The 23,170-nt window shown below is 50.9% G+C and overlaps 1 protein-coding gene across 1 annotated transcript in view; it reads right to left on the reverse strand.

Moving 5' to 3' along the window:
* Positions 1 to 22,723, reverse strand: part of LOC140346746 (dynamin-1-like) — a 64,567-nt gene extending 41,844 nt beyond the window's left edge. The window contains exons 1-7 of the mRNA XM_072432931.1: positions 22,246 to 22,723; positions 21,761 to 21,834; positions 21,514 to 21,663; positions 19,962 to 20,165; positions 11,720 to 11,818; positions 11,280 to 11,478; positions 11,128 to 11,164 (exon numbers count right to left, since the gene is read on the reverse strand). Of these exons, the coding sequence (XP_072289032.1) occupies positions 11,128 to 11,164; positions 11,280 to 11,478; positions 11,720 to 11,818; positions 19,962 to 20,165; positions 21,514 to 21,663; positions 21,761 to 21,834; positions 22,246 to 22,406 (924 nt within the window). The 5' untranslated portion in view covers positions 22,407 to 22,723. The remainder of the gene's footprint in view (positions 1 to 11,127; positions 11,165 to 11,279; positions 11,479 to 11,719; positions 11,819 to 19,961; positions 20,166 to 21,513; positions 21,664 to 21,760; positions 21,835 to 22,245) is intronic.
* Positions 22,724 to 23,170: the final 447 nt, after the last annotated feature.

Below are 23,170 nucleotides of genomic sequence, written 5' to 3' on the forward strand. Positions count from 1 at the left end.
ACTGTGATGTCACACACTCTGTGATGTCACACTCTGTGAAGTCACACACTCTGTGATGTCACACTCTGTGAAGTCACACACTCTGTGATGTCACACTCTGTGATGTCACACACTCTGTGATGTCACACTCTGTGATGTAAAACACTCTGTGATGTCACACACTCTGTGATGTCACACACTCTGTGATGTCACACTCTGTGATGTCACACACTCTGTGATGTCACACTCTGTGAAGTCAAACACTCTGTGATGTCACACACTCTGTGATGTCACACACTCTGTGATGTCACACTCTGTGATGTCACACACTCTGTGATGTCACACACTCTGTGATGTCACACTCTGTGAAGTCACACACTCTGTGATGTCACACTCTGTGATGTCACACACTCTGATGTCACACTCTGTGATGTCACACACTCTGTGATGTCACACTCTGTGATGTCACACACTCTGTGATGTCACACTCTGTGATGTCACACTCTGTGATGTCACACTCTGTGATGTCACACACTCTGTGATGTCACACAGACTGTGATGTCACACACTCTGTGATGTCACACTCTGTGATGTCACACTCTGTGATGTCACACTCTGTGATGTCACACACTCTGTGATGTCACACTCTCTGATGTCACACTCTGTAATGTCACACACTGTGATGTCACACACTCTGTGATGTCACACACTCTGTGATGTCACACACTCTGTGATGTCACACTCTGTGATGTCACACACTCTGTGATGTCACACTCTGTGATGTCACACTCTGTGATGTCACACTCTGTGATGTCACACACTCTGTGATGTCACACTCTCTGTGATGTCACACTCTGTAATGTCACACACTGTGATGTCACACACTCTGTGATGTCACACACTCTGTGATGTCACACACTCTGTGATGTCACACTCTGTGATGTCACACACTCTGTGATGTCACACACTCTGTGATGTCACACTCTGTGATGTCACACTCTGTGATGTCACACTCTGTAATGTCACACACTGTGATGTCACACACTCTGTGATGTCACACACTCTGTGATGTCACACACTCTGTGATGTCACACTCTGTGAAGTCACACACTTTGTGATGTCACACACTCTGTGAAGTCACACACTGTGATGTCACACTCTGTGATGTCACACACTCTGTGATGTCACACACTCTGTGAAGTCACACACTCTGTGATGTCACACTGTGATGTCACACACTCTGTGAAGTCACACACTCTGTGAAGTCACACACTCTGTGATGTCACACACTCTGTGATGTCACACACTCTGTGATGTCACACTCTGTGATGTCACACTCTGTGATGTCACACTCTGTGATGTCACACACTCTGTGATGTCACACTCTGTGATGTCACACTCTGTGATGTCACACTCTGTGATGTCACACACTCTGTGATGTCACACACTCTGTGATGTCACACACTCTGTGATGTCACACACTCTGTGATGTCACACTCTGTGAAGTCAAACACTCTGTGATGTCACACACTCTGTGATCTCACACTCTGTGATGTCACACTCTGTGATGTCACACACTGTGATGTCACACTCTGTGATGTCACACTCTGTGATGTCACACACTCTGTGATGTCACACACTCTGTGATGTCACACTCTGTGAAGTCACACACTCTGTGATGTCACACTCTGTGATGTCACACACTCTGATGTCACACTCTGTGATGTCACACACTCTGTGATGTCACACTCTGTGATGTCACACACTCTGTGATGTCACACTCTGTGATGTCACACTGTGATGTCACACTCTGTGATGTCACACACTCTGTGATGTCACACAGACTGTGATGTCACACACTCTGTGATGTCACACTCTGTGATGTCACACTCTGTGATGTCACACTCTGTGATGTCACACACTCTGTGATGTCACACTCTCTGTGATGTCACACTCTGTAATGTCACACACTGTGATGTCACACACTCTGTGATGTCACACACTCTGTGATGTCACACACTCTGTGATGTCACACTCTGTGATGTCACACACTCTGATGTCACACACTCTGTGATGTCACACTCTGTGATGTCACACTCTGTGATGTCACACTCTGTAATGTCACACACTGTGATGTCACACACTCTGTGATGTCACACACTCTGTGATGTCACACACTCTGTGATGTCACACTCTGTGAAGTCACACACTTTGTGATGTCACACACTCTGTGAAGTCACACACTCTGTGATGTCACACTGTGATGTCACACACTCTGTGATGTCACACTCTGTGAAGTCACACACTCTGTGATGTCACACTCTGTGATGTCACACACTCTGTGATGTCACACTCTGTGATGTCACACACTCTGTGAAGTCACACACTCTGTGATGTCACACTGTGATGTCACACACTCTGTGAAGTCACACACTCTGTGATGTCACACACTCTGTGATGTCACACACTCTGTGATGTCACACACTCTGTGATGTCACACTCTGTGATGTCACACACTCTGTGATGTCACACTCTGTGATGTCACACTCTGTGATGTCACACTCTGTGATGTCACACACTCTGTGATGTCACACACTCTGTGATGTCACACTCTGTGATGTCACACTCTGTGATGTCACACACTCTGTGATGTCACACACTCTGTGATGTCACACTCTGTGATGTCACACACTCTGTGATGTCACACTCTGTGAAGTCAAACACTCTGTGATGTCACACACTCTGTGATGTCACACACTCTGTGATGTCACACTCTGTGATGTCACACACTGTGATGTCACACTCTGTGATGTCACACTCTGTGATGTCACACACTCTGTGATGTCACACACTCTGTGATGTCACACTCTGTGAAGTCACACACTCTGTGATGTCACACACTCTGTGATGTCACACACTCTGTGATGTCACACTCTGTGATGTCACACACTCTGTGATGTCACACTCTGTGATGTCACACACTCTGTGAAGTCACACACTCTGTGATGTCACACTGTGATGTCACACACTCTGTGAAGTCACACACTCTGTGATGTCACACACTCTGTGATGTCACACACTCTGTGATGTCACACTCTGTGATGTCACACTCTGTGATGTCACACTCTGTGATGTCACACTCTGTGATATCACACTCTGTGATGTCACACACTCTGTGATGTCACACTCTGTGATGTCACACACTCTGTGATGTCACACACTCTGTGATGTCACACACTCTGTGATGTCACACTCTGTGATGTCACACACTCTGTGATGTCACACACTCTGTGATGTCACACTCTGTGATGTCACACTCTGTGATGTCACACACTCTGTGATGTCACACACTCTGTGATGTCACACACTCTGTGATGTCACACTCTGTGATGTCACACACTCTGTGATGTCACACTCTGTGAAGTCAAACACTCTGTGATGTCACACACTCTGTGATGTCACACACTCTGTGATGTCACACACTCTGTGATGTCACACTCTGTGATGTCACACACTGTGATGTCACACTCTGTGATGTCACACTCTGTGATGTCACACACTCTGTGATGTCACACACTCTGTGATGTCACACTCTGTGAAGTCACACACTCTGTGATGTCACACACTCTGTGATGTCACACACTCTGTGATGTCACACTCTGTGATGTCACACACTCTGTGATGTCACACTCTGTGATGTCACACACTCTGTGAAGTCACACACTCTGTGATGTCACACTGTGATGTCACACACTCTGTGAAGTCACACACTCTGTGATGTCACACACTCTGTGATGTCACACACTCTGTGATGTCACACTCTGTGATGTCACACTCTGTGATGTCACACTCTGTGATGTCACACTCTGTGATATCACACTCTGTGATGTCACACACTCTGTGATGTCACACTCTGTGATGTCACACACTCTGTGATGTCACACTCTGTGATGTCACACACTCTGTGATGTCACACACTCTGTGATGTCACACACTCTGTGATGTCACACTCTGTGAAGTCAAACACTCTGTGATGTCACACACTCTGTGATGTCACACACTCTGTGATGTCACACTCTGTGATGTCACACACTGTGATGTCACACTCTGTGATGTCACACTCTGTGATGTCACACACTCTGTGATGTCACACACTCTGTGATGTCACACTCTGTGAAGTCACACACTCTGTGATGTCACACACTCTGTGATGTCACACACTCTGTGATGTCACACTCTGTGATGTCACACACTCTGTGATGTCACACTCTGTGATGTCACACACTCTGTGATGTCACACACTCTGTGATGTCACACACTCTGTGATGTCACACTCTGTGATGTCACACTCTGTGATGTCACACACTCTGTGATGTCACACTCTGATGTCACACACTGTGATGTCACACTCTGTGAAGTCACACACTCTGTGATGTCACACACTTTGTGATGTCACACACTCTGTGATGTCACACTCTGTGATGTCACACACTCTGTGATGTCACACTCTGTGATGTCACACACTCTGTGATGTCACACTCTGTGATGTCACACTCTGTGATGTCACACACTCTGTGATGTCACACTCTGTGATGTCACACACTCTGTGATGTCACACTCTGTGAAGTCACACACTTTGTGATGTCACACACTCTGTGATGTCACAGTCTCTGTGATGTCACACTCTGTGATGTCACACACTCTGTGATGTCACACTCTGTGATGTCACACACTCTGTGATGTCACACTCTGTGAAGTCACACACTTTGTGATGTCACACACTCTGTGATGTCACACACTCTGTGAAGTCACACTCTGTGAAGTCACACACTTTGTGATGTCACACACTCTGTGATGTCACACTCTGTGAAGTCACACACTCTGTGATGTCACACACTCTGTGATGTCACACTCTCTGTGATGTCACACTCTGTAATGTCACACACTCTGTGATGTCACACACTCTGTGATGTCACACACTCTGTGATGTCACACTCTGTGAAGTCACACACTCTGTGATGTCACACACTCTGTGATGTCACACACTCTGTGATGTCAAACTGTGATGTCACACTCTGTGATGTCACACACTCTGTGATGTCACACACTCTGTGAAGTCACACACTCTGTGATGTCACACTGTGATGTCACACACTCTGTGATGTCACACTCTGTGATGTCACACTCTGTGATGTCACACTCTGTGATGTCACACACTGTGATGTCACACTCTGTGATGTCACACACTCTGTGATGTCACACTCTGTGATGTCACACTCTGTGATGTCACACACTGTGATGTCACACACACTGTGATGTCATACACTCTGTGATGTCACACTCTGTGATGTCACACTCTGTGATGTCACACACTCTGATGTCACACTCTGTGATGTCACACACTCTGTGATGTCACACACTCTGTGATGTCACACACTCTGTGATGTAGCACTCTGTGATGTCACACTCTGTGATGTCACACTCTGTGATGTCACACACACTGTGATGTCACACACTCTGTGATGTCACACTCTGTGATGTCACACTCTCTGTGATGTCACACTCTGTAATGTCACACACTGTGATGTCACACACTCTGTGATGTCACACACTCTGTGATGTCACACACCCTGTGATGTCACACACTCTGTGATGTCACACTGTGATGTCACACACTCTGTGATGTCACACTCTGTGATGTCACACACTCTGTGATGTCACACTCTGTGATGTCACACACTCTGTGATGTCACACACTCTGTGATGTCACACACCCTGTGATGTCACACACTCTGTGATGTCACACACTCTGTGATGTCACACTGTGATGTCACACACCCTGTGATGTCACACACTCTGTGATGTCACACACTCTGTGATGTCACACTGTGATGTCACACACTCTGTGATGTCACACTCTGTGATGTCACACACTGTGATGTCACACTCTGTGATGTCACACTCTGTGATGTCACACTCTGTGATGTCACACACTGTGATGTCACACTCTGTGATGTCACACACTCTGTGATGTCACACTCTGTGATGTCACACTCTATGATGTCACACACTGTGATGTCACACACACTGTGATGTCATACACTCTGTGATGTCACACTCTGTGATGTCACACTCTGTGATGTCACACACTCTGATGTCACACTCTGTGATGTCACACACTCTGTGATGTCACACTCTGTGATGTCACACTCTGTGATGTCACACACACTGTGATGTCACACACTCTGTGATGTCACACTCTGTGATGTCACACTCTCTGTGATGTCACACTCTGTAATGTCACACACTGTGATGTCACACACTCTGTGATGTCACACACTCTGTGATGTCACACTGTGATGTCACACACTCTGTGATGTCACACTCTGTGATGTCACACACTCTGTGATGTCACACTCTGTGATGTCACACACTCTGTGATGTCACACACTCTGTGATGTCACACACCCTGTGATGTCACACACTCTGTGATGTCACACACTCTGTGATGTCACACTGTGATGTCACACACCCTGTGATGTCACACACTCTGTGATGTCACACACTCTGTGATGTCACACTGTGATGTCACACACTCTGTGATGTCACACTCTGTGATGTCACACACTCTGTGATGTCACACACTCTGTGATGTCACACTCTGTGAAGTCACACACTTTGTGATGTCACACACTCTGTGATGTCACACACTCTGTGATGTCACACTCTGTGATGTCACACTCTGTGATGTCACACACTCTGTGATGTCACACTCTGTGATGTCACACTCTGTGATGTCACACTCTGTGATGTCACACACTCTGTGATGTCACACTCTGTGATGTCACACACTCTGTGATGTCACACACTGTGATGTCACACACTCTGTGATGTCACACTCTGTGATGTCACACTGTGATGTCACACACTCTGTGATGTCACACTCTGTGATGTCACACACTCTGTGATGTCACACACTCTGTGATGTCACACACTCTGTGAAGTCACACACTCTGTGATGTCACACTGTGATGTCACACACTCTGTGATGTCACACACTCTGTGATGTCACACACTCTGATGTCACACTCTGTGATGTCACACACTCTGTGATGTCACACTCTGTGATGTCACACACTCTGTGATGTCACACTCTGTGATGTCACACTCTGTGATGTCACACACTCTGTGATGTCACACACTGTGATGTCACACACACTGTGATGTCACACACTCTGTGATGTCACACTCTGTGATGTCACACTCTGTGATGTCACACTCTCTGTGATGTCACACTCTGTAATGTCACACACTGTGATGTCACACACTCTGTGATGTCACACACTCTGTGATGTCACACACTCTGTGATGTCACACTCTGTGAAGTCACACACTCTGTGATGTCACACACTCTGTGATGTCACACACTCTGTGATGTCACACTGTGATGTCACACTCTGTGATGTCACACACTCTGTGATGTCACACACTCTGTGAAGTCACACACTCTGTGATGTCACACTGTGATGTCACACACTCTGTGATTTCACACTCTGTGATGTCACACACTCTGATGTCACACTCTGTGATGTCACACACTCTGTGATGTCACACTCTGTGATGTCACACACTCTGTGATGTCACACTCTGTGATGTCACACTCTGTGATGTCACACACTCTGTGATGTCACACACACTGTGATGTCACACACTCTGTGATGTCACACACTCTGTGATGTCACACTCTGTGATGTCACTCTGTGATGTCACACACTCTGTGATGTCACACTCTGTGAAGTCACACACTCTGTGATGTCACACACTCTGTGATGTCACACTCTGTGATGTCACACTCTGTGATGTCACACACTCTGTGATGTCACACTCTGTGATGTCACACTCTGTGATGTCACACTCTGTGATATCACACACTCTGTGATGTCACACACTCTGTGATGTCACACTCTGTGATGTCACACACTCTGTGATGTCACACTCTGTGATGTCACACTCTGTGCTGTCACACTCTGTGATGTCACACACTCTGTGATGTCACACTCTGTGATGTCACACTCTGTGATGTCACACACTCTGTGATGTCACACTCTGTGATGTCACACACTCTGTGATGTCACACACTCTGTGATGTCACACACTCTGTGATGTCACACACTCTGTGAAGTCACACACTCTGTGATGTCACACTGTGATGTCACACACTCTGTGATGTCACACTCTGTGATGTCACACACTCTGATGTCACACTCTGTGATGTCACACACTCTGTGATGTCACACTCTGTGATGTCACACACTCTGTGATGTCACACACTGTGATGTCACACACACTGTGATGTCACACACTCTGTGATGTCACAATCTGTGATGTCACACTCTGTGATGTCATACTCTGTGATGTCACACACTCTGTGATGTCACACTCTGTGATGTCACACACTCTGTGATGTCACACTCTCTGTGATGTCACACTCTGTAATGTCACACACTGTGATGTCACACACTCTGTGATGTCACACACTCTGTGATGTCACACACTCTGTGATGTCACACTCTGTGAAGTCACACACTCTGTGATGTCACACACTCTGTGATGTCACACACTCTGTGATGTCACACTGTGATGTCACACTCTGTGATGTCACACACTCTGTGATGTCACACACTCTGTGATGTCACACACTCTGTGAAGTCACACACTCTGTGATGTCACACTGTGATGTCACACACTCTGTGATGTCACACTCTGTGATGTCACACACTCTGATGTCACACTCTGTGATGTCACACTCTGTGATGTCACACTCTGTGATGTCACACACTGTGATGTCACACTCTGTGATGTCACACACTCTGTGATGTCACACTCTGTGATGTCACACTCTGTGATGTCACACACTGTGATGTCACACACACTGTGATGTCATACACTCTGTGATGTCACACTCTGTGATGTCACACTCTGTGATGTCACACACTCTGATGTCACACTCTGTGATGTCACACACTCTGTGATGTCACACACTCTGTGATGTCACACTCTGTGATGTCACACTCTGTGATGTCACACTCTGTGATGTCACACTCTGTGATGTCACACACACTGTGATGTCACACACTCTGTGATGTCACACTCTGTGATGTCACACTCTGTGATGTCACACTCTGTGATGTCACACTCTGTGATGTCACACTCTGTGATGTCACACACTCTGTGATGTCACACTCTCTGTGATGTCACACTCTGTAATGTCACACACTGTGATGTCACACACTCTGTGATGTCAAACACCCTGTGATGTCACACACTCTGTGATGTCACACACTCTGTGATGTCACACTGTGATGTCACACACTCTGTGATGTCACACTCTGTGATGTCACACACTCTGTGATGTCAAACACCCTGTGATGTCACACACTCTGTGATGTCACACACTCTGTGATGTCACACACTCTGTGATGTCACACTGTGATGTCACACACTCTGTGATGTCACACTCTGTGATGTCACACACTCTGTGATGTCACACACTCTGTGATGTCACACTCTGTGAAGTCACACACTCTGTGATGTCACACTGTGATGTCACACACTCTGTGAAGTCACACACTCTGTGATGTCACACACTCTGTGATGTCACACACTCTGTGATGTCACACTCTGTGATGTCACACTCTGTGATGTCACACACTCTGTGATGTCACACTCTGTGATGTCACACTCTGTGATGTCACACTCTGTGATGTCACACTCTGTGATGTCACACACTCTGTGATGTCACACACTCTGTGATGTCACACACTCTGTGATGTCACACACTCTGTGAAGTCACACACTCTGTGATGTCACACTGTGATGTCACACTGTGATGTCACACTCTGTGATGTCACACACTCTGATGTCACACTCTGTGATGTCACACACTCTGTGATGTCACACTCTGTGATGTCACACACTCTCTGATGTCACACTCTGTGATGTCACACTCTGTGATGTCACACACTCTGTGATGTCACACACTGTGATGTCACACACACTGTGATGTCACACACTCTGTGATGTCACACTCTGTGATGTCACACTCTGTGATGTCACACTCTCTGTGATGTCACACTCTGTAATGTCACACACTGTGATGTCACACACTCTGTGATGTCACACACTCTGTGATGTCACACACTCTGTGATGTCACACTCTGTGAAGTCACACACTCTGTGATGTCACACACTCTGTGATGTCACACACTCTGTGATGTCACACTGTGATGTCACACTCTGTGATGTCACACACTCTGTGATGTCACACACTCTGTGATGTCACACACTCTGTGAAGTCACACACTCTGATGTCACACTGTGATGTCACACACTCTGTGATTTCACACTCTGTGATGTCACACACTCTGATGTCACACTCTGTGATGTCACACACTCTGTGATGTCACACTCTGTGATGTCACACACTCTGTGATGTCACACTCTGTGATGTCACACTCTGTGATGTCACACACTCTGTGATGTCACACACACTGTGATGTCACACACACTGTGATGTCACACACTCTGTGATGTCACACTCTGTGATGTCACACACTCTGTGATGTCACACACTCTGTGATGTCACACACTCTGTGATGTCACACTCTGTGATGTCACACACTCTGTGATGTCACACACTCTGTGATGTCACACTGGGCCGATATATCATATACCATGGTATCGATTCTGTGGTATCGGTTCTGTGGTATCGGTTCTGTGGTATCTGTTTGGTCGATATCCAGGACCCATAATTACACGTAGAAGAATTTTTAGATTTCATCTTCAGTCCTGGAGTTACATCGGCATCGGAAAATATTAGAGCCAAATATCAACGTGGGCAAAAGAAGTTTGGGGGCGTGGCCTGGTGCTGGAGCATGGCCTGGCCCTAGTATGTTTGTTGTGGGCGTGGCCTTCTGCAGGGCGTGCTCAGACTCACCTGGTTGAGGACCTTCTGCAGGGCGTGGTCAGACTCACCTGGTTGAGGACCTTCTGCAGGGCGTGGTCAAACTCACCTGGTTGAGGACCTTCGGCAGGGCGTGGTCAGACTCACTTGGTTGAGGACCTTCTGCAGGGCGTGGTCAGACTCACCTGGTTGAGGACCTTCTGCAGGGCGTGGTCAGACTCACTTGGTTGAGGACCTTCTGCAGGGCGTGGTCAGACTCACCTGGTTGAGGACCTTCTGCAGGGCGTGGTCAGACTCCCCTGGTTGAGGACCTTCTGCAGGGCGTGGTCAGACTCACCTGGTTGAGGACCTTCTGCAGGGCGTGGTCAGACTCACCTGGTTGAGGACCTTCTGCAGGTAGGCGGTGCCCATGCGGTCGGCCAGGTGTCTGTAGGACGAATGAGACAAGAAGAACTTCCTCTCAGCCTGAAGAGCTGCAGTGATGTCCTTTTTACCATCGATGTCCTTCTGAGAGCGATTCACCACTCCCACATAACCTGCAGGAGAACATGGTCTGAACCGGGTCTGAACCGGTTCTGAACCGGGTCTGATCCGGGTCTGAACCGGGTCTGAACCGGGTCTGAACCGGATCTGAACCGGGTCTGAACCGGGTCTGATCTGGGTTTAACCGGGTTTGAACCGGGTCTGAACCGGGTCTGATCCGGGTCTGAACCGGGTCTGATCCGGGTCTGAACCGGGTCTGATCTGGGTCTAAACCGGATTTGAACCGGGTCTTACCTCGACGCAGAGGCAGAAGCTTGTTTTCCAGGATGTCTCTGGCGTCGGTTCCTTCGTCCATCAGGTCCAGTTTGGTGATGACCCCGATGGTCCTCATCCCTGACCAGGACACGCCCACATGTTCAAGTCTCATTAACTCAAGTCATTCATCGCTCCTCATGAAACAAAAACTGTCTCAGGGGTCAGTCTCAGGGGCCAGTCTCAGGGGTCAGTCTCACAGTATTGCACATGGGTATGACAGTATTGCACATGGGTATGACGATATTGCACATGGGTATGACAGTATTGCACATGGGTATGACAGTATTGCACATGGGTATGACAGTATTGCACATGGGTATGACAGTATTGCACATGGGTATGTCAGTATTGCACATGGGTATGACAGTATTGCACATGGGTATGACAGTATTGCACATGGGTATGACAGTATTGCACATGGGTATGTCAGTATTGCACATGGGTATGACAGTATTGCACATGGGTATGTCAGTATTGCACATGGGTATGACAGTATTGCACATGGGTATGTCAGTATTGCACATGGGTATGACAGTATTGCACATGGGTATGTCAGTATTGCACATGGGTGTGTCAGTATTGCACATGGGTATGTCAGTATTGCACATGGGTATTACAGTATTGCACATGGGTATGTCAGTATTGCACATGGGTATGACAGTATTGCACATGGGTATGACAGTATTGCACAAGTGTATGACAGTATTGCACATGGGTATGACAGTATTGCACATGGGTTTGTCAGTATTGCACATGTGTATGACAGTATTGCACATGGGTTTGTCAGTATTGCACATGGGTATGACAGTGTTTGTTCTAAAGTCTGACAGCAGCAGAAGGAAAGACGTGTGAAACGTCTCCTTCACACAGCAAGGGTGGATCAGTCACTGAAGCTGCTCTCCAGAGAGGACAGAGTGTCCTGCAGGGGACAGAGTGTCCTGCAGGGGGCGACACTCATGGTCCAGCATAGATGTGAGTTTAGCCAGGACCCTTCTGTCCCCCACCTCCTGCACCGAGTCCAGAGCACAGCCCAGGACGGAGCTGGACTTCTTGATGACTCTGTCCAGCCTCTTCCTCTCCCTCTCTGTGATGCTGCTGCTCCAGCAGGCCACACCTACAGGAGCTGATGCACCACAGAGGAGGGGAAGGTCTTCAGGAGCGGCCCTGTCAGGAGCGGCCATGTCAGGAGTGGCCCTGTCAGGAGTGGCCCTGTGACTCCAAAAGACCTGAGTCTCCTCAGGAGGTGGAGTCCACTCTGGCTCTTCCTGTTCAGTCTGTGTTATGAGTCCAGTTTGTGGTTCAGATGAACACCAGGTCCTTGTATGAGTCACTCTCTCAATGTCCCGTCCCTGGATGTTCACTGGTGAGGGGGGCGTGGCCTGTATCGTCCCTGGATGTTCACTGGTGAGGGGGGCGTGGCCTGTCCCGTCCCTGGATGTTCACTGGTGAGGGGGGCGTGGCCTGTCCCGTCCCTGGATGTTCACTGGTGAGGGGGGCGTGGCCTGTCCCGTCCCTGGATGTTCACTGGTGAGGGGGGCGTGGCCTGTCCCGTCCCTGGATGTTCACTGGTGAGGGGGGGCGTGGCCTGTATCGTCCCTGGATGTTCACTGGTGAGGGGGGCGTGGCCTGTCCCGTCCCTGGATGTTCACTGGTGAGGGGGGCGTGGCCTGTCCCGTCCCTGGATGTTCACTGGTGAGGGGGGCGTGGCCTGTCCCGTCCCTGGATGTTCACTGGTGAGGGGGGCGTGGCCTGTCCCGTCCCTGGATGTTCACTGGTGAGGGGGGGCGTGGCCTGTATCGTCCCTGGATGTTCACTGGTGAGGGGGGCGTGGCCTGTCCCGTCCCTGGATGTTCACTGGTGAGGGGGGCGTGGCCTGTCCCGTCCCTGGATGTTCACTGGTGAGGGGGGCGTGGCCTGTCCCGTCCCTGGATGTTCACTGGTGAGGGGGGCGTGGCCTGTCCCGTCCCTGGATGTTCACTGGTGAGGGGGGTGTGGCCTGTCCCGTCCCTGGATGTTCACTGGTGAGGGGGGCGTGGCCTGTCCCGTCCCTGGATGTTCACTGGTGAGGGGGGCGTGGCCTGTCCCGTCCCTGGATGTTCACTGGTGAGGGGGGCGTGGCCTGTCCCGTCCCTGGATGTTCACTGGTGAGGGGGGCGTGGCCTGTCCCGTCCCTGGATGTTCACTGGTGAGGGGGGCGTGGCCTGTCCTTGGTCTTCTGCGTTGATGAGGAGGAGGTTCCACAAAGTCCTGCTCCAGTCCTCTGTCCTCCACATCATCGTCTGTGATGAGTCCCATGATGGCAGAGTGGTCAGAGAACTTCTGCAGGACACAGTGTCCATGTCTGAGGTCTGCAATGTAGAGGGTGAAGAGAAAGGGCGCGAGGACGGTGCCCTGGGGCCCCCACACTGCAGGTCCGAGTGTCAGACACACAGTTCCGGGCTCTCACAAACTGGGGTCGGTCTGTGAGGTAGTCCAGGATTCACTCTGCCAGGTCGTACTCCACACCAGCCGTCTCCAGCTTGTCCCTCAGGAGCTGATGGTGTTGAAGGCGCTGGAAAGATCGAAGAACAGGATCCTCACAGAGCTGCCAGGCTTCTCCAGGTGAGAGAGAGAGCGGTGCAGCAGGAGATGACGGCGTCCTCCACAGGCCGATATGCAAACTGCAGCGGGTCCATGGCTGAGCTCACGGTGGAGTGGAGGTGGTCCAGGACCAGCTCCAGTGTCTTCATCAGGACGTGAGAGACACCGGCCTGAAGCTGTTGAGGTCTTTGGGGCGCGGTGTCTTAGGCACAGGTACCAGACAGGAGGTCTTCAGACCTGTGGTACCAGACAGGAGGTCTTCAGACCTGTGGTACCACCCTCAGCTTCAGGCTCATGTTGAAGACATGCTCCATAACTCCACACAGTTCATCTGCAGGACTTAAGGAGCCTGGGGCTGATGCCTCAGGTCCTGCTCCTTCCTCACTTTAATCCTCTTCAGCTCTCTCCTCACCTGTGCTGCTGAGACAGTCAGTGGTTGGCAGGGGGACCGTGTATTGGGGGGACGGGTGAGTCCAGGGGGACCGTGTGCTGGGGGGACAGGTGAGTCCAGGGGGACTGTGTGCTGGGGGGACGGGTGAGTCCAGGGGGACCGTGTGCTGGGGGGACGGGAGAGTCCAAGGGGACTGTGTGCTGGGGGGACGGGTGAGTCCAAGTGAAGTGGGGAGCTGATGGTCCGGGGCAGAGGTGAGAAGAGGAACGGGTGTGGGCCATTGTCCAGCTGTGGAAGAGGGAACATGCAGCTGTGCAGGGGGAGGGGTGGGTGATTGATCAAACCTCAGAAAGTGAGAATTTAGCTCATTCACCCACTGTAGGTACCCCTCCGTCTGGACAGGGGCTTCTCCACACTCCCTGAATGTTCTGCTGCTGCAGCTGCTCCTCCTCTTGTAGCCTCCTCCTGCCTGATCCGCCTCCTCAGCTCCTCCTCACAGTCCTCAGCTCCTCCTTGTTCTGACCTGAAGGCTCTTCTTCTCCTTCAGCAGAGCCTTCAGGTCACGGTTCATCCAGGGCTTGTTGTTTGGAAAACACCGTACGGAGGAAACAGTGTTCTCACAACAGATGGTGCTGTAGTCCTGATGCTCTGTGATGGTGCTGATGTCCTGATGCTCTGTGATGGTGCTGATGTCCTGATGCTCTGTGATGGTGCTGATGTCCTGATGCTCTGTGATGGTGCTGATGTCCTGATGCTCTGTGATGGTGCTGATGTCCTGATGCTCTGTGATGGTGCTGATGGCCTGATGCTCTGTGATGGTGCTGATGTCCTGATGCTCTGTGATGGTGCTGATGTCCTGATGCTCTGTGAGGGTGCTGATGTCCTGATGCTCTGTGATGGTGCTGATGTCCTGATGCTCTGTGATGGTGCTGATGTCCTGATGTTCTGTGATGGTGCTGATGGCCTGATGCTCTGTGATGGTGCTGATGTCCTGATGCTCTGTGAGGGTGCTGATGTCCTGATGCTCTGTGATGGTGCTGATGTCCTGATGCTCTGTGATGGTGCTGATGTCCTGATGCTCTGTGATGGTGCTGATGTCCTGATGCTCTGTGATGGTGCTGATGTCCTGATGCTCTGTGAGGGTGCTGATGTCCTGATGCTCTGTGATGGTGCTGATGTCCTGATGCTCTGTGATGGTGCTGATGTCCTGATGCTCTGTGAGGGTGCTGATGTCCTGATGCTCTGTGATGGTGCTGATGTCCTGATGCTCTGTGATGGTGCTGATGTCCTGATGCTCTGTGAGGGTGCTGATGTCCTGATGCTCTGTGATGGTGCTGATGTCCTGATGCTCTGTGAGGGTGCTGATGTCCTGATGCTCTGTGATGGTGCTGATGTCCTGATGCTCTGTGATGGTGCTGATGTCCTGATGCTCTGTGATGGTGCTGATGTCCTGATGTTCTGTGATGGTGCTGATGGCCTGATGCTCTGTGAGGGTGCTGATGTCCTGATGCTCTGTGATGGTGCTGATGTCCTGATGCTCTGTGATGGTGCTGATGTCCTGATGCTCTGTGAGGGTGCTGATGTCCTGATGCTCTGTGATGGTGCGATGGTGCTGATGTCCTGATGCTCTGTGAGGGTGCTGATGTCCTGATGCTCTGTGATGGTGCTGATGTCCTGATGCTCTGTGATGGTGCTGATGTCCTGATGCTCTGTGAGGGTGCTGATGTCCTGATGTTCTGTGATGGTGCTGATGTCCTGATGCTCTGTGAGGGTGCTGATGTCCTGATGCTCTGTGAGGGTGCTGATGTCCTGATGCTCTGTGATGGTGCTGATGTCCTGATGCTCTGTGATGGTGCTGATGTCCTGATGCTCTGTGATGGTGCTGATGTCCTGATGCTCTGTGATGGTGCTGATGTCCTGATGCTCTGTGAGGGTGCTGATGTCCTGATGCTCTGTGATGGTGCTGATGTCCTGATGCTCTGTGATGGTGCTGATGTCCTGATGCTCTGTGAGGGTGCTGATGTCCTGATGCTCTGTGAGGGTGCTGATGTCCTGATGCTCTGTGAGGGTGCTGATGTCCTGATGCTCTGTGAGGGTGCTGATGTCCTGATGCTCTGTGATGGTGCTGATGGCCTGATGCTCTGTGATGGTGCTGATGTCCTGATGCTCTGTGATGGTGCTGATGTCCTGATGCTCTGTGAGGGTGCTGATGTCCTGATGCTCTGTGATGGTGCTGATGTCCTGATGCTCTGTGATGGTGCTGATGTCCTGATGCTCTGTGATGGTGCTGATGTCCTGATGTTCTGTGATGGTGCTGATGTCCTGATGCTCTGTGATGGTGCTGATGTCCTGATGCTCTGTGATGGTGCTGATGTCCTGATGCTCTGTGATGGTGCTGATGTCCTGATGCTCTGTGATGGTGCTGATGTCCTGATGCTCTGTGATGGTGCTGATGTCCTGATGCTCTGTGAGGGTGCTGATGTCCTGATGCTCTGTGATGGTGCTGATGTCCTGATGCTCTGTGATGGTGCTGATGTCCTGATGCTCTGTGAGGGTGCTGATGTCCTGATGCTCTGTGATGGTGCTGATGTCCTGATGCTCTGTGATGGTGCTGATGTCCTGATGCTCTGTGAGGGTGCTGATGTCCTGATGCTCTGTGATGGTGCTGATGTCCTGATGCTCTGTGAGGGTGCTGATGTCCTGATGCTCTGTGATGGTGCTGATGGCCTGATGCTCTGTGATGGTGCTGATGTCCTGATGCTCTGTGATGGTGCTGATGTCCTGATGCTCTGTGAGGGTGCTGATGTCCTGATGCTCTGTGATGGTGCTGATGTCCTGATGCTCTGTGATGGTGCTGATGTCCTGATGTTCTGTGATGGTGCTGATGGCCTGATGCTCTGTGATGGTGCTGATGTCCTGATGTCCTGATGCTCTGTGAGGGTGCTGATGTCCTGATGCTCTGTGATGGTGCTGATGTCCTGATGCTCTGTGATGGTGCTGATGTCCTGATGCTCTGTGATGGTGCTGATGTCCTGATGCTCTGTGATGGTGCTGATGTCCTGATGCTCTGTGAGGGTGCTGATGTCCTGATGCTCTGTGATGGTGCTGATGTCCTGATGCTCTGTGATGGTGCTGATGTCCTGATGCTCTGTGAGGGTGCTGATGTCCTGATGCTCTGTGATGGTGCTGATGTCCTGAAGCTCTGTGATGGTGCTGATGTCCTGATGCTCTGTGAGGGTGCTGATGTCCTGATGCTCTGTGATGGTGCTGATGTCCTGATGCTCTGTGAGGGTGCTGATGTCCTGATGCTCTGTGATGGTGCTGATGTCCTGATGCTCTGTGATGGTGCTGATGTCCTGATGCTCTGTGAGGGTGCTGATGTCCTGATGTTCTGTGATGGTGCTGATGTCCTGATGCTCTGTGATGGTGCTGATGTCCTGATGCTCTGTGATGGTGCTGATGTCCTGATGCTCTGTGAGGGTGCTGATGTCCTGATGCTCTGTGAGGGTGCTGATGTCCTGATGCTCTGTGATGGTGCTGATGTCCTGATGCTCTGTGATGGTGCTGATGTCCTGATGCTCTGTGATGGTGCTGATGTCCTGATGCTCTGTGATGGTGCTGATGGCCTGATGTTCTGTGATGGTGCTGATGTCCTGATGCTCTGTGATGGTGCTGATGTCCTGATGCTCTGTGATGGTGCTGATGTCCTGATGCTCTGTGAGGGTGCTGATGTCCTGATGCTCTGTGAGGGTGCTGATGTCCTGATGCTCTGTGATGGTGCTGATGTCCTGATGCTCTGTGATGGTGCTGATGTCCTGATGCTCTGTGATGGTGCTGATGTCCTGATGCTCTGTGATGGTGCTGATGTCCTGATGCTCTGTGATGGTGCTGATGTCCTGATGCTCTGTGATGGTGCTGATGTCCTGATGCTCTGTGAGGGTGCTGATGTCCTGATGCTCTGTGATGGTGCTGATGTCCTGATGCTCTGTGATGGTGCTGATGTCCTGATGCTCTGTGAGGGTGCTGATGTCCTGATGCTCTGTGATGGTGCTGATGTCCTGATGCTCTGTGAGGGTGCTGATGTCCTGATGCTCTGTGATGGTGCTGATGTCCTGATGCTCTGTGATGGTGCTGATGTCCTGATGCTCTGTGAGGGTGCTGATGTCCTGATGCTCTGTGATGGTGCTGATGTCCTGATGCTCTGTGAGGGTGCTGATGTCCTGATGCTCTGTGATGGTGCTGATGTCCTGATGCTCTGTGATGGTGCTGATGTCCTGATGCTCTGTGATGGTGCTGATGTCCTGATGCTCTGTGATGGTGCTGATGTCCTGATGCTCTGTGAGGGTGCTGATGTCCTGATGCTCTGTGATGGTGCTGATGTCCTGATGCTCTGTGATGGTGCTGATGTCCTGATGTTCTGTGAGGGTGCTGATGTCCTGATGCTCTGTGATGGTGCCGATGTCCTGATGCTCTGTGATGGTGCTGATGTCCTGATGCTCTGTGATGGTGCTGGAACAGTCCCTCAGAGCCTCCTCGCTCTCAGCAGAACACCTCCTCACCACACGGGGCACCACAGGCCTCAGATGTACAAGGGTGTGGTCCCAGGGGAGGGAGGGGGAGGAGCCTCCTGGTGTTAAATCCAATGTTCTATTGTCTCTGGTGGGACAGGAGACATACTGGGTGTATGTTGGCAGAACAGAAGAGGGAGAAGTGTGGTTAAAGTCACCAGAGACGAGGAAGAGAGCCTGAGGGTGCTTGTTTTGCATCTGCTTGTGATGGAGAACATGCTTCACAGGCTTTGTCAGCATTAGCAGACGGGGCTACGTACACTGCTATAACAATAACGTGTGAGAACTCCCGGGGCAGATAATATGGCCTCATGCTAACGGCTAACAGTTCAATGTCTCTGTTACACAGTTGTTCTCTGACTGTGATGTGACTGGATCTACACCACCTCTCATGAACAAACACCACCAGGCTCCACCTCTACTCTCTCCACTTTCCCTCGTCCGGTCAGCGCGCAGGGGTAGGGGTAGGGTTGGTGGGTTAGGGGTCAGGGTTCAGGGTTCAGGGTTCAGGGTTCAGGGTTCAGGGTTCAGGTTCCACATCTCCAATTGTTGTGCATAAATGGAAGGTTTTACAGCATAAACTATAGCAGCATATAACCCTAACTCCCTAACCCCCTAAACCCTAACCTCCTAACCCCCTAAACCCTAACCCTAACCCCTAAATGGTGAGTGGCGGTCTCACCCTGCGGGTCCACCTCCTTAGCGATCTTCAGGGCATCAGAGTTGGCGAGGTCGGAGTTGGCGGGCGACACGGCGAGGAGCAGACAGTTGTCTTTGGTCACAAACTGCATCAACATTTCCCGGATCTGAGCCTCGATGTCGGCCGGCTGATCCCCGACCGGGACTTTGGTCATTCCAGGGAGGTCCACCAGGGTCAGGTTCAGGACTGAGGACCAGAAAGGCCGGGGTTAGACCAGGACTGAGGACCAGAGGGAGACCAGAGAGACCAGAGAGAGACCAGAGAAAGACCAGAGAGAGACCAGAGAGAGACCAGAGAGACCAGAGAGAGACCAGAGAGACCAGAGAGAGACCAGAGAGAGACCAGAGAGACCAGAGAGAGACCAGAGAGAGACCAGAGAGACCAGAGAAAGACCAGAGAAAGACCAGAGAGAGACCAGAGAGAGACCAGAGAGAGACCAGAGAGACCAGAGAGACCAGAGAGAGACCAGAGAGAGACCAGAGAGACCAGAGAGAGACCAGAGAGAGACCAGAGAGACCAAAGAGAGACCAGAGAGAGACCAGAGGGAGACCAGAGAGACAAGAGAGACCAGATAGAGACCAGAGACCAGAGACCAGAGACCAGAGACCAGAGAGACCAGAGACAGACCGGAGAGAGACCAGAGAGACCAGAGAGAGACCAGAGAGAGACCAGAGAGAGACCAGAGAGACCAGAGAGAGACCAGAGAGAGACCAGAGAGACCAGAGAGACAAGAGAGACCAGATAGAGACCAGAGACCAGAGACCAGAGACCAGAGAGACCAGATAGAGACCAGAGACCAGAGACCAGAGACCAGAGAGACCAGAGAGACCAGAGAGAGACCAGAGAGACCAGAGAGACCAGAGAGAGACCAGAGAAAGACCAGAGAGACCAGAGAGAGACCAGAGAGAGACCAGAGAGAGACCAGAGAGACCAGAGAGAGACCAGAGAGAGACCAGAGAGACCAGAGAGACCAGAGAGAGACCAGAGAGACCAAAGAGAGACCAGAGAGAGACCAGAGGGAGACCAGAGAGACAAGAGAGACCAGATAGAGACCAGAGACCAGAGACCAGAGACCAGAGACCAGAGAGACCAGAGACAGACCGGAGAGAGACCAGAGAGACCAGAGAGAGACCAGAGAAAGACCAGAGAGACCAGAGAGACCAGAGAGACAAGAGAGACCAGATAGAGACCAGAGACCAGAGACCAGAGACCAGAGAGACCAGATAGAGACCAGAGACCAGAGACCAGAGACCAGAGAGACCAGAGAGACCAGAGAGAGACCAGAGGGAGACCAGAGAGACAAGAGAGACCAGATAGAGACCAGAGACCAGAGACCAGAGACCAGAGAGACCAGAGAGACCAGAGAGAGACCAGAGAGACCAGAGAGACCAGAGAGACAAGAGAGACCAGATAGAGACCAGAGACCAGAGACCAGAGACCAGAGAGACCAGAGAGACCAGAGAGAGACCAGAGAAAGACCAGAGAGAGACCAGAGAGAGACCAGAGAGAGACCTGGTTCAGACCTGGTTCGTACCATGGGGGCTGTAGACCCTCAGGTTGATGGGGACGGGGCTGATTCCTTTGTTGGCTCCTGTCACTCGGTCGGTCTCGGCTTCGATTTCCAAACGAACCTCCTCAAAGTCTATGAACTTCTTCCCTTTACAGTGAAGGAACTCTGCGTATTCTGAAGAGAGAGACCGGGTCAGGACCAGGACCAGGACCAGGACCAGGACCAGGACCAGGACCAGGACCAGGACCAGGACCAGGACCAGGACTCTCACCTGTGGGGCAGTTGATGAGCTGCAGCACTAGGGGGCGGCGTGTCACAATCCCAGAGCCACGAGGAAGAAAGTCTCTGTAAACAAACAGACAAATAAAGAACAGATGCCCTCCCAGTGTGTGTCATGTGACTTCATCGACCTGTCACAGTCCTTCTTTGTGGTATGCAACTTAAAATTTATTTTATTTTCATATTTTATATTTTCTCTTAAACCCATTTTGAACCAAATAAAGGTGTAAATCTGAGACTGAAGAAGAGAATATTCATGTGACACTTATAATAATGTGTCTTTGAGTTTAAGAGACAAACAATTACGACCACAGCGTTTAGCGTCAGGACAGGATGAGTCGGTTAATCGTTGCAGCTGTGGCTGTAACTGTGGTGATGACGTCAGGAGGTGAAAACGGTGTGCGCGACACGGACAGGCCCGCCCGTGCGCGTGCGTGCGTCCGTGCGCGTGCGTCCGTGCGCGTGCGTGTCACTCACTTCCCCACGAAGTTCTCGAGCACGGAGCTTTTCCCCGCGCTCTGGCCGCCCACCACCGCGATCTGCGGCAGGTCCAGCAACGCGTTCTGACCGATGGACCCGAACGCATCCTGCAGCCGGTTGACCAGCGGGATCAGCTCCTCCATGCCGCGGTTACCCATGGCGACACCGGAGAGCACCGAGCACAGAAGCGGGACCTAACGGAGAGCACAGCCGAGAGCCAAGCACCGGGGACACACTGGGGATGATCCGTGCGCAGCGACACAACTCACTGCATCCCGGGATTCCCTCCGCTGCACCGGGACAGAGCCACAGACCGAGCCGGGACCGCACCGCTCTGAGCCCGGTCTGAAGCTGCAGTGTGCGCCGGTCCAAACCCGGTCCAAACCCGGTCCAAACCCGGGAGCTCGGTGCAGATGATGGGGATGCGGAGGAGGAGGAGGTGACCTTCAGTGCGAGTCTCTCCTCACGACGCGCGCGCACACCTTTTCCGGTACCCAAGCCCTTTCACAGTAAGAGTCCAGTAAGAGTTGTGAGTTTCACAATAAGAGTCCGGCAGCAGAATCAGGTTTCTGGACTCGGTGCAGGAGGTGGGTAAAGTCACATCTATGCTGGACCATGAGTGTCGTCCCCTGCAGGACACTCTGTCCCCTGCAGGACACTCTGTCCTCTCTGGAGAGCAGCTTCAGTGACTGATCCACCCTCGCTGTGTGAAGGAGACGTTTCACACGTCTTTCCTTCTGCTGCTGTCAGACTTGTGAACAAACACTGTTAGTCCTACTGTAATGGTGTAATGCAATGGTATTTATGTATTTGTATCTTTATTATTTTCCCTCCATCCCTTGTTGGGAAATGGGAGTTTTTGTTTATAAGATAAGATAAGATAAGATATTCCTTTATTGTCCCACATGGGGAAATTTCATTG

Source organism: Eucyclogobius newberryi, unplaced genomic scaffold (assembly GCF_026437365.1).
Source record: "Eucyclogobius newberryi isolate DKJ021-1_F unplaced genomic scaffold, fEucNew1.0.hap1 SCAF_6, whole genome shotgun sequence".
In the NCBI taxonomy this organism is placed as follows: Eukaryota; Metazoa; Chordata; class Actinopteri; order Gobiiformes; family Gobiidae; genus Eucyclogobius; species Eucyclogobius newberryi.